We start from the raw sequence: 12,647 nt of genomic DNA on the forward strand, positions 1-12,647 counted from the left end.
TGGTAGAGGTATACCCTGTTAGGTCTAGGTACTCATGCCCACCTCAGGTGCGTTTTGCATATTGCCTTCTATTCAGGTTGAGACCCCTTTTGTAGTCCAGTAAGAGTCCCTTAGTATGGATAAATATATGTATGGACTAGATAGATATTGTTGAGTTATCTAGGATATATCTGCGTATCGGGTCTCTGTTTGGATTGTAATTAGAATAGAACTTGTTCGTGGACCTGACCCACTATTATTTTTTAGGTATCGGACGGTTACAGTCTTAGAGCTTATTCGTGCTGAGCAGAGACGGTTACTTATTCTTCCGTCGACGTAGGATTTCTCTTCATGGTTTAGCTTTAGATTTTATTTCAGTTATTCGTTTTTCAGTTTGGGATTTTATTAGGGGTCCACTAGATGGATTCTCGAGTTGTTTAAATATCAGAGGTTTTGGGATTATTGGATTTTAATTATTTAATTTTAAAGGATTTTTAATTTAGAATTCTTTCAGCTTTATTATTTATTTATTAAATTCTTTTGTATTATGTGTTCATTTATATACTTAATTGTTTGGTATCCCTCGGATCTGTGCTCGGACTTAATCACCCATGGCTCTAGAATCGAGCGGTATCTAATGAAATAAACTTAGGAAGCAATTGGAGTTTTAATGAAATAAACTTGATTTTTGATTAAATTAATGTCTTATCTTTGAATTGATTTTACTTTAATCAAATCCGAACTATTCTTATTGTTTGAGATTGGCAGCTAAGGGCTTCTCATAACAATCTGAACAATGATCGTGCAATAATGCTTAAACTGTTTTATGAATGAATGTTTTGATAATCTATGCCTATGTGATACAAGTTGTATGTACTGTACCCTAGATTATAGTAGTTAGGTAGACAATTCGTGCCAACTGAAAATAGGTTATTGCTTAATTAAATTCATGATTTATCTTCTTAAAATTAAATTAAATTGGATGTTAATTCATTTAATTCCTGATCATGCACAAATATTGAAATTCTTAAGGTTGAATCAATTGATCATATTAAGAGATTCTTGGTGAAGTCAAGCCCTAAGTATTTCTTCTCTTGATCTCAATCCTTATTTTCATTGTTTATTTTTATTTTTACATTATTTAGATATAAACTAACAAATAAATCTTCTCTCTAAATTAAATTAGTAATTAATTTTACACTTGACAATTCACCACAGTTCTTGAGGTTCAACACCCTCAATATAACCCTATCATACAATAATTTGTTCTATTGCGAGTGATTTTTATCATGGATATAATAGTACTTTAATGCTACTTTTGGTAATTTGTTTTCATGGTCCTCTGATGTCTATGTCACAATCACACATAATGGTAATTTATTAATAATTTTATAAACTTATTAAATCAAAACTTGAAAAAAAAAAATTATGAAAATTTTTTATGATTTGTAGTATTAGAGGCATGGGTTTAGAGACGGTGTATAAAGGTGTAATAATATGAAATAAAGTATGAAGTATGATTATTTGTTTATTTGAATCCTTATTCAAAAGAAGTTTATTTCATAAAAAGTAAATTAATTTTTAAATAAATATTTTTAAAAACATAGTCAAATCAATAAATTAAATTAATAACTAATTATAAAATGAGATCATGAAAAGAGCCTTACATACAAGTAATTTAAAAGTACATAATAATATAATATTAAAATATGCTAGAACTATTTTCTAAACTTCAAATTAAAAAGATAGAGTCAGTGTTCTTCTCTCTTTCAATGCAAGTTTCATCTTTCGGAAAAAATGTGAGTCTAATTCTTTTGTTTTTTTTTTTTTTTTTTAATTACCTAATATGTCTAATTAGAATTTTGTTAACCCTTTTAAATTATATTTAATAAAAAATTATTTATTTTTATCTTATTAATAATATTATTATATTCTTTTTATGGTTATTAGTCATACAATTAACAGAAATATTATTATTTTCATTTTTTCTATTGGTACTTAATCTATATGAGTTTTTAACAAGTTGACTCACATCTTGTTTTTAAATCAAATTTTGAAAAAAAAAAAATTATGAATAAAAATTATGATTTGTATTATTAGAGTCATGGAATTAGAGACAATGTATGAAGGCGTAGTAGTAATAATAATAATAATAATAATAGTAATAAGAAGAAGAAGAAGAGTATGAAGCATAATTATTTGTCTCTTTGAATTCTTATTCAAAGAGAAGTTTATTTCATATAAAATAAATTAATTTTAGAATAAACATTTTAAAAATCAAAGTCAAATTAATAAATTAAATTGATAACTAATTATAAAATAAGATCATAAAAAGAACTCTACATACAAATAATATAAAAGCATATAATAATATAATATTAAAATATGTTTAAAATGTTATTTAACTATTTTCTAAATTTCAAATCCACAAATAAATTATACTATTTTTGGAATAATTGTTACTTTTAGTGCATTCGATGATAAAACTCGAGCCATACACAAATATGTTTATAATGCAATGGTGGAGTGCGAATCTCAACAACCTTCTCTTATTTCTTATGTCAAATACGTACTTTTAGAGTTATGTCTTTTATTGGTGGGTGTGGGGGCGGTTTCAGAAGGCGACATATTACATACCAGTAGTAGTTGTTATCAATCACCAAATCTAAAAGAATATTTGCTTTACTAGTAAGTTTTTGATAGAAAAACACGGATTTATTAGTACTTACTTTCATAGTATTAAGAATTATTCTAATTTAAAAGAAATTAATATTAATATAAAATTCAGTATTTATTTAGAAAATTATAAAAAGGGTAGATGTGAGCATTGAGTCACTAAAGGTAACTTATTGAATACAAAGTATTTAGGGGTGAGAGTTTGTGTTAGCGGATCGCGTTCGTGTCGTTTCAGAGCATAAGTATTCTGTTATATGAATCGATACGAAAATGACACGATTATTATTCGTGTAAAAAAAAAAAAACCCTGATACAAACACGAGACAATTATTATATGAATAACACAACATAACACATGTAACTCGTTTTATAAATGGGTCAAAATTTGACACGACGAAACATTTAAATCATTTTTCACACAAACACCTTTGGAACTAGGTCGCTAGTTAATCTTGACACGTTTATTCAACCCATTTAGTTAAATGTATTATTTTTAATACTAAAATGACACGTATATCTATCACGTTTAGTCAATCGGATTATAAACGGTTGGCAGACCAAACACAAACACAACACGTTTAATTACCGTGTCAATTCTGATCCACACAATTATAACACAAACACAATTAAACTATATTTAAATTCACTTATCTCATATCGTGTCTGAGTCATGTTAGCATATTAGTGTCAAATTTTACTACCCCTAATGGTATTAAATATTTTACCGACAATCATATCTTGCTTAAGAAAAATGACAGAAATTCTGATTGTTTTTCTTACCAAACAATCATTAAGATAACACTCTAGAAGGACAGACAAATCCATTACAACAACAAAGTCCTTGGGTTGGACATTATTTATTGGAGACGCACAAAAAAGCAACACTTCCTCTCGCTTAATGCTTGTTTCGGCGAAGTAATTGCTGGAACCAATAGGCCGACATTTTAGGATACCTCTTGAGGGTTTTGAAATCGACATAAACAATGCCGAATCTGGAAGTGTATCCTAATCTCCATTCAAAATTGTCAAGCAATGACCACGCAAAATAACCCATCACATTTGCTCCCTCATCAACTGTCTTCTTCAATGCTGTCAAATACCCCTTGTAGTAGTTGATCCTCGTGGTATCGTGCAAACCCTTGGAAAGTGTCACATTACCCGGATCATCCATGCCTGCACATAATACACCTTTTGGTTAAAAGGAAATTAATAGTGGTTTGCCACGTAATCGAAAGTGAAGTTAATGAAAGGAAATTTTCTAACATGCATTTGGTTAACATGATTTTTTTTTTTTTTTTTACTACTACTATTTCATGATATGGAATGCATGAAGCTTATAAGAATAGAAAAAAAACACATTGTTGTAAATTCATATAACTTCCTCAGTAAATCAAAAAATTTCCTGTCATTCGTAGAAAAATTATGGGGTAATGAACCCCAAGGGGTTGGTCTAGTTGTATAATCACTTTGGCTTTGGTGTGCCTTCCAGCACTAGGTCTGGGATTCAATTCAGAGATTACTCAGGGCAAAGCCTTGGATACCTGGGTTATCTAAAAAAAAAATTATGGGGTAATGGAAAATTATTTTTCCTTATAAATTTCCTTTTCCAACCATCCAAACTCCAAAAATATTAAAATAATTCCTTTCCTTTCTTGCTATTTTTATCTAATAAAATGGAATACATATATTCTTATTTACCAAATCACCAGAGAAGCTCATATACCAGATTTATGAGATTTAAAATATGAAAGGGAGTAGGATACCATTTTCAGCCAGAATAACAGTAGGATTCCCATAATGCTCTTTTATGTACGTCACAGCTTTGTATAGACCCCATGGTACATTGTACAGCCAATAAGAATATGCCTGCAAACCATTAGTTCCAGCAATCAGCCTTGAAACAAAAGGGTAATGAGATTTCTAATAAATTCTTCAAGGTTGTGTTTGGCTGTATGGAATTGGAATTGCTAGAATTTTTTTAAAAAATTCAGAAATTACAAATTCCAATTTCATGCAGCCGAACACACCCTAAATGAAGTTGCAACACAGAATTTACCCTTGGACCAATTGGAACACCTTTTCGTTCATCTGCAAAGTTCACAAGCAAAAAAAATATATATATATATATCAGTAATGTATTTGCATGAACAATGAATATAATATATTTCTTTCACTAGTTGAAACAGAGAGGAAGAAAATCTCATACAAGCAAATCCAGCATGCCAGTCCAGCTGGTAGCCCAGGGCTTTTGGTTTGGTCTGATACATGTAATAAGCAGTGTATTGATTGATACCGACGTAATCAAACGAGCCCTTTACCATCTCAACCTCTTCTTTTGTGAACTTGGGCAGCCGATCTCGAACAATTTCTTGCATTGTTCTTGGATACTCACCATATACAAGGGGATGCATGAACCTGTGTCAACAACAAGAGAGATGATGTGATGATGTTGCGTTAGTTTTAACTAAATTTCCTCTAATTCCAATTCAAATGGCATTCGTTCAGTGGTATCTCAAACAAAATAAGCTGGAAAAATTACTCAAGAACCCCATAATATCCGTTTCAGTAGCACCTAACTCAAATTCATAAAAAAATTCATAAAAGGTGTGTTCGTCTGTATGGAATTAGAGAAAATTTTAATTCAATTTTGTGAGTTGCTTTTCTCCAATTCTATCAATTCAAATTCCAACACTCAAATTTCATGCAGCCGAACATAGTCAAAGTAGAATTCACAATGTCCTGACTCGATATAGAATGAGAATGTGATTGCTTTGACAATTGTACTTTTAGCAGTGGTATTTTCTTTAGCATTGTTGATTTTCACCCTCAATTTATTATTTTATCACATATTTTCCCAAATCCACATGTTTTTTTAAAAGAATCCCGGAACCTGAATTATCTCATCTAAAGAGAATTTCACCATATTGAATTGTCTCCAAGGGTACATATATAATTTTTTATGAGGCATTTGTCATCATTGTCAATACTACATATATAATTTTTTATGAGGCATTTGTCATCATTGTCAATACTACTTATCTCAACCTATTTTGGACTGGTGAATGGGATCAAAATCCTCTCCTGCACTATAGTGTATCTGACCCAGCCGGTAAGGAGAATACTGTGATGCACGTTAGGAAAATATTGGGATGCAAGGCTAAATGTCACAACATTTTCGTAACGTGTATCACTAATTCTCCTCGCTGACTGGGACAGAAATAATGTAGCGCAGGAGAGGATTTTAATCTCTAGTGAATGTGTTGCCTCCTGGCATAAGATGATCATAACTTTGATTTCTTAAATTCTTACCATCCCACATGGAAATCTCTTGCTCTTTGAGCTGCATCATTGTCGGCCTTTGATCTTGTAAGAGGTTCATACCAAACAAAATCCAAGAGAATGCCAATTCTTCCCTTCTGTTTTTCCTGCAATCGTATGCAAAAATATTAAGACAAACTGTCTCTTTTTTGTCCTTGCTGAAACCAGTTGAAGCCAAAGGATTGATGTTGAATAGACATAAAAAAGAGGCTTACTTGATACTTTTGACGGTATCTTCGAACTGCATCTGCATGACATAAGATCAAATTATGGGCTACAATGTAAGGCTCGGTTGCAGAATTTCCGGCCGTGCAATTTCCAAATGGTTTAGAGCACCTTCCCGGTGCAAAAAACCCATTGTCGTACCCAAGTGCAGCGATTACCCTAGGTTCGTTAAACGTCATCCAATTCTTCACTCTGTCTCCAAATGTCTTGAAACAAAATTCCGCATAATCGGCAAAATCTTTCCTGTGGAATTGGAACCATTTGTCATTATTGCTTGGAAGAAAATGTTGAAACTATATGGAATAAAAAGCTATAGTTTGTTGTTATACTTACACTACTTTATGGCTCAACCATCCCATGTACCTCTTCTGGAGAGCTTCAGGAAGATCGTAATGATTAAGATTCGCATAAGGGGTGATGCCTGCGTATCAAAATCACATAAAGCAAGGAATTTCATCGTGGTGCAGTAGTAGAAACTTTGAGGTACCAAGTGCAAGACCGCAGATTCTAATATATATGAGGAAACACAAAGTAAATAGTGCAAAATTTTAGTTTGTGGTCAATCTGTCCCTTCAACAACATTTCTCGGAGCCTGTTTGAGATTGGTTCGTTTATTAAACGAGCTTGAAAATCTTATTTGAATTTGGTTTGTTTACTAAGAAAACAAATACGAACCAAGCTCTTAATGAGCCGAACCCGATCTGATTAATGGAAACACATTTGATAGTAACCCCTAAGGGCCCTAACTGGTGCAATTATCGTATTGTCCCAGTGTGAAGGCCTAGTACTTTAAATACAACAACAAATGTGCTGTATCAGAGTGTATTCTCAATTATCTTAATAAATGAAAAAATAAAAAAATAAATAAAGGAAAAAAGAAGAAGATAACGAGTTACCTCTTTTGAGCATGTAGTTGATCAACCTATTGTAGTAAGCAACTCCCTTCTTATTTACCTTTCCAGTTCCATCTATATCAAACAAGTGAATTACAAAAAGACTTGCATATATATAGACAATGTGAATGATAAATTTAAAAGACTCAATAGAGAAAAATGTTGTGGAACTAATTACTTGGGAATATCCGGGACCATGAAATTGAGAAACGGTAGGCATCAAAGTTCAACTTTACCATGAGATCAATATCTTCCTGTCATAAGAGAAGAGAACTAAGCATTCCACATACTTGGCTTGAATGAGATTTTTCCTAATATAAATATATATATATATATATATATATTTCTTAATTGGTACTCTCACACAAATGTCTCCCCTAAGGCTCGAATCCCTCGACCTTCCTTTAAGAAGTAAGAGTCTGATTAACATTTTTCCTAATATATTTGTTAATAAAAATAAATTAAGTAGTTTAATGGATTAATGGACCATGAACTAAGCATTTCATATGCTTGGTCACATTGGATTTTTTTTTTTCTTGAAACAAAATGTCCCACTTCTCCGAACCATAGTAATGTTATGTTTTGGGACAAACCATTTGAAAAGGGGAAAAGGGACACAACAGGATGTCTCTTGGGAGAAGTGAGAGGTTGGAGTCCTGTTGTGAACATTTGTCCCAGTATGTTACCTAAACCAAAAAAAAAAAAGAAAAAAATATGTCACATCAACTCTCTTTTTGCTGTTGAATATTAGACTAGTTCTACAAAAATAGCAATCATTTGGTTGTCCTATTTGCTTCTAACAAAAAACAAGAACAATTTGGTAAAATAAACAGTATTCTTTGTCAAAAGTCCAATTGGGTAGGAGTAATTTCAAAAGAGGCTCACATTTATCCAAATCTAATTCCATTATGAAATTTTGCACAACATCCCAAACACCGTAAATAAATCTTTCAATACAATCACTTGGTTTCTAATTAAATTTCTTAGTTCCAAAGGCACTATATGAAATATTAAGTTTATTTAAGAGTATAGTTTTTAATGTTTATTATTATGGTAGGAAATGAAATTTCCAATATATTCTTTTATGGTGAGTTTATACGACTTAAATTGCTTTTATAACTCTAAAGTAAGGAGAGTATATTAGCAATATTAAAAATATACTCCTTCGGTCCCAATTCAGTTGTCGATCTTTCTTTTTGAATTGTCCCAAAATAATTGTCCATTTTTTAAGTTCATATAGCATTTTTCACATACTTAATTATGTGGAAAATACCCTTGAAGTTTAAAAAAAAAAAAAAATCAAACTTAATTATGTATATATATTCAAACTTGAAAGATAACTTAGTAATTTTTAAATGTGACAATGCAATAATTACACTTCTCCTTAAAAAAAAATTACTCCACAAAATGACATCTAATATAGAACAGAGGGAGTAGTATATCAAATTTTGAATTGGCACAATTATTTTGAAAGAACCAAAACTAGAAAGGTAGGCACGTTTTTGTGAAAGAAAACATAATAGTTGAACCGATTACTTTGACAGATTTTTAAAATACACCGACGTGATTTGTGAAAGAAAACATAATAATTGAACCAATTATTTTGACAAATTTCTAAAGCACACCAAGTTAGACCTTTAAAAATTTGTCAAAGTAATCAAAGCAAAGACTTACAATTTTCTTGCCTTTTGTATCTGTCTTCTCTTATATTCATTATATTTTGTCTCTGTCCTCTGCCCTCTCTCCGATCATTCATCTTTTTCTGCTTCACATCCAGCCGCCCCCACTCTCTCTCTCTCTCTCTCTCTCTCTCTCTCTCATCACCCATTTTAGCAATAGCATCCCATGGATTCATAAACTCCAAAACAAGTTGCAGATGGACTCTCTTCTCTTTCTTCTCTCTCTCTCTCTCTCTACAACCTCCAAACTCAAATTCGTAAATCCCAATATCTCATATTAATTTGGTCAGTGCCAGAGATGAATACTTTTTGAATGCTGATCTTGTCCCTCTCCGCCACCGGTTTCTCGTTCCTGGCTCTGCGAAGAATCACTCGGAAAGAGACTGAGCAGCAACTCTTCGGTTTCTAACTATTTCTCATCAATTCTTAAATCTTTGACTTCTTAACGCAAGATTTATAATGAAGTTTCTTCATCTTTCTCCATGAAAAAGTTTCAAGCCCTAACTCTAGGTTTTGTGTATATACATGTAAATTACATGTGTGCGATTTTTATGAGATTAACAATTCCTGTTTTTTGTCTCAACTGTGCTGGTTGCAGAGCGAGCAATACAGTATTGATGGTGGATTTGGATAGATGATTAGAGAGGGGTGTAGTAATTTGTTGGGAAGAGAGAGCCCATATACATGTTCAGTGAGGATAATTTTGTCCTAAAACTTTTATACTTTCGATGTGCAACAATCTCCAAATTGCTTTTCTGCCATCTAATCCTTTCTAGAGTTACTAGCTTTGGAAAGGGCAAAAGAATTTAATTGAAAAATTATGGTGGCTTAAAAAAAATATTCAATGCAGATGAAAATTTTAGTTTATATAATCGTTTTGTATATATTTTTGTTGGAACTAACCAGAAAAATTTGCATAGTAAATTTAGCCAGGAAGAAAAAGAAAAGCTAAGCTTACCTTGTAACGGTGATACTGGTCAACAGTAACTTCTCCACTAGCATTATTGATTTCAAGCCCTGTATCAAGTTGAAGGCATGGCCAACAAGGACATTGAGCAATGGTAAATTGGTAATTTAATTAAAAATAAATAAAAAGGTAGTAAAACATACCAGGAATTTTGAGGAAGACGTCCCAGATACTGGGTCCTCGACCGTCCTTGTCGGCCATGCCTTCAACTTGATATGCAGACGTCGCCGTTCCGAACACGAACCCCTTCGGAAAGCTCTCTCTTCTAAGCCCTCCGGCACTACTCTCCGGCGAAGAACCTACACACCCTATAACCAACACACCAATTACAAGCAAAAACAACAACAATGCCTTTCCCATCTTCACAATTCACAATCTAGAGACCACACAGATTGTAAATGAGAGGGTCTCACCCTTTCCATATCTACTCATATCTATCCATTTATAGACAAAATCTATTATTGATACTATTGATATTCTGACGTCATACTATCATTATTGATGTGGCCTTCCCTTCCTTTGTCACAACACTAGTAGTCTATTAGTAGGTCCAGGCCCACTGCCACCACCACTGCACAATCCTCGTCCAGTTAATTTTATTCTCTCTGTTTTTATTCTAAAGGGTAAAGTGCACTGAACCCTCTAAAATTTTTTCACTTTCTCAATAAACCGCCCTCAACTTTAAAAAATATATTTAACCTTTTAAACTATTTCATTTGTTACAAATAATCAAATTCTGTTAGTTTGCCGTCTGAGAATTAACGGTGAGTTGAGGCACGTGATCCATGTGTGTTGGTTAAAATTTAAAATACCATATATACCCTTATGACTATTATATATTGACCTTTTATATGTATTCATCAGAGATACACACATTCGAATCAGACAATTCCCTAAAATACAAAGCCCTAACATTCAGTCTCAACAAATCCTCTGTCGTTCGTCATTGATTTTCAACAATTCCCTCTCATTTGCTCTCAAATCTGCATTTCTAGGCGGTTGTCGTTGAACCAACAGACCCAACCCGCGAAGAGAGAGTTTCAGTGACCCAATCGGCATCCATGAACTCCGGTGAGAAGCTCTAATCATCACTGGGCAAACTGGAGATGAATTCAATTGAAGATCTACAACGACCCATCCGTTCCAGCAAGCTCCGAGCAGCAATGTCCATTGAAACCAGCGAGCCCCAAGTTGCAGCGTAATTAAGACAGCGAAGTTTTGTTGATCCAAATCCATTGAAGTCGGCTAACATCATAACCGGTGAGAAGCTCAACTTTGAACAGACCCAACGACAAGCTCCAAGCTACCATAACCCACTTTGGCGAAGCCCAGCAGTCTGGTGAGCTCCAACAAGGAGTAAAGGTTTCAGAGCAGTTCTGGTGAGCTTTACAGTTCTCACTTCCGAGACCCAACTGAATGTGAGCCATGTTTCTCTATTGAAGACCAAGACGAGACCCAAACCGCAAAAGCAACCGCTGAGCTTAATTCTTGTACACATCAACTGGTGAGCTTCATTGATATATCAGCTACCCAACAAGTGAGAGCCTCAGCTTCACACACACATATATATAGAGTGAGTTACAAATACATAAATATATATATATATATATATACCGTGAGCGATATATATATGGAATGAGCTTAACAGAATCTCCCTCTCTCTATATATATAGATAAATATATATGCATGAATTGAGTCTTTTAAATATATACATTCTGACATACATTGTTAAACTATTGGCATGATTGGGATGAGAGTTGTTTGTTGGGAGGACATGTTTGGCGCTATAAATTGTTGCTCAGTCGTTGTTTGGCGCCATTTTGATACAGTCGATGTTACTGATAAGGTTACTTTGGCTAGGTGTCACTTCTTTATTAGCTCTGGAGATTACATAGCCACGTCAGCTTCCAAACAACAAAATAAAATCAATACGACGCCGTTCAAGTAAGGGCTAAATGGTCATTTCATTTTTCGTTAACACTACTTGACGGATGATAGGGGAGTTTTTTACAATTGAGTTATATTTCAAGGAAGTTTAGTACACTTTACCCAATTCTAAATTATCTTATCTTTTCTTTTCTTTTCTTTTTTTTTGGGTTGTCCTGACAAACACAGAAGAATTACATCTGATTTTTTTTGTTAACTAAATTATCATCCACAGATATTTTGAAAACTTGCCGTGACTTTACTTTATTCTTATCTCTTACTAGTAAAATGTACTATGGTAATATATATATATATATATATATTCTTTTTTTTCTTTTTCTTTTTTGAATAATTTACGTGCATCTCTTTTTTGTTAAAATTCTCATATTACTCTTCATCCATCTCTTCTTTCTCATATACAAATGGATATTACAGTCATTTACCATAACAATTTAAGAACATTTCAGTAAATTAGACAAATCTTTTAATGTATTTAAGAATCAATCGATATGAAGAGAATTCTTAACATTTGATTAGTTTCATTTTTAAAAAGGGTCTAAGTAATTTCTTAAATCACAATAAAAAATCTTGTAATTATAACGAATTGTAGGAGAGGCCTGTGCAATTTAACTTTATTTTTTATTTTTTTACTTTGTTTCCTTCGTTTGCTTGCACGGTTTATTCGGCCATCATATGGTCAAAGAAAGCAGTTTTCTATTGACTATTAGGTCCCCATGGTCCCAAAATGATAAAACTATTAGTTATTATAATTTTTCGAAAGAGCATTAGAAAGTGAAATTTACACTTTAATTTTAAATGTACTCACACCTCAATTGATAATAAAAGAAAGGGTAAAGTATAAAAAAAATTCTTCTGAACTATATTTTGTACATAATACTTCCTAAATTATCATATTTTGTTGCAAAATATCTCAATAATTATACTATATTTCGTTAAATGATCATAATGCTCCTTTTTTTATT

At 32.5% G+C, this 12,647-nt stretch overlaps 1 protein-coding gene across 1 annotated transcript; it reads right to left on the reverse strand.

Moving 5' to 3' along the window:
• Nucleotides 1-3,374: 3,374 nt before the first annotated feature.
• On the reverse strand, nt 3,375-10,164 carry LOC132282508 (beta-glucosidase 44-like). Its single transcript, XM_059784220.1, has 11 exons — nt 9,881-10,164; nt 9,729-9,787; nt 7,270-7,345; nt 7,095-7,166; nt 6,532-6,619; nt 6,189-6,441; nt 5,965-6,080; nt 4,862-5,070; nt 4,712-4,743; nt 4,419-4,521; nt 3,375-3,828 (listed from the first exon to the last, which is right to left on the reverse strand). Exons 1-11 carry the CDS (start codon nt 10,095-10,097, stop codon nt 3,551-3,553), a joined length of 1,503 nt encoding a protein of 500 aa, XP_059640203.1. The 5' UTR covers nt 10,098-10,164; the 3' UTR covers nt 3,375-3,550.
• Between the last annotated feature and the right edge of the window lie 2,483 nt (nt 10,165-12,647).

The sequence above is a fragment of the Cornus florida genome, unplaced genomic scaffold, assembly GCF_030987335.1.
Source record: "Cornus florida cultivar Cherokee Brave unplaced genomic scaffold, ASM3098733v1 CherokeeBrave_3.0.0_Hap2_Chr11, whole genome shotgun sequence".
Lineage (NCBI taxonomy): Eukaryota > Viridiplantae > Streptophyta > Magnoliopsida > Cornales > Cornaceae > Cornus > Cornus florida.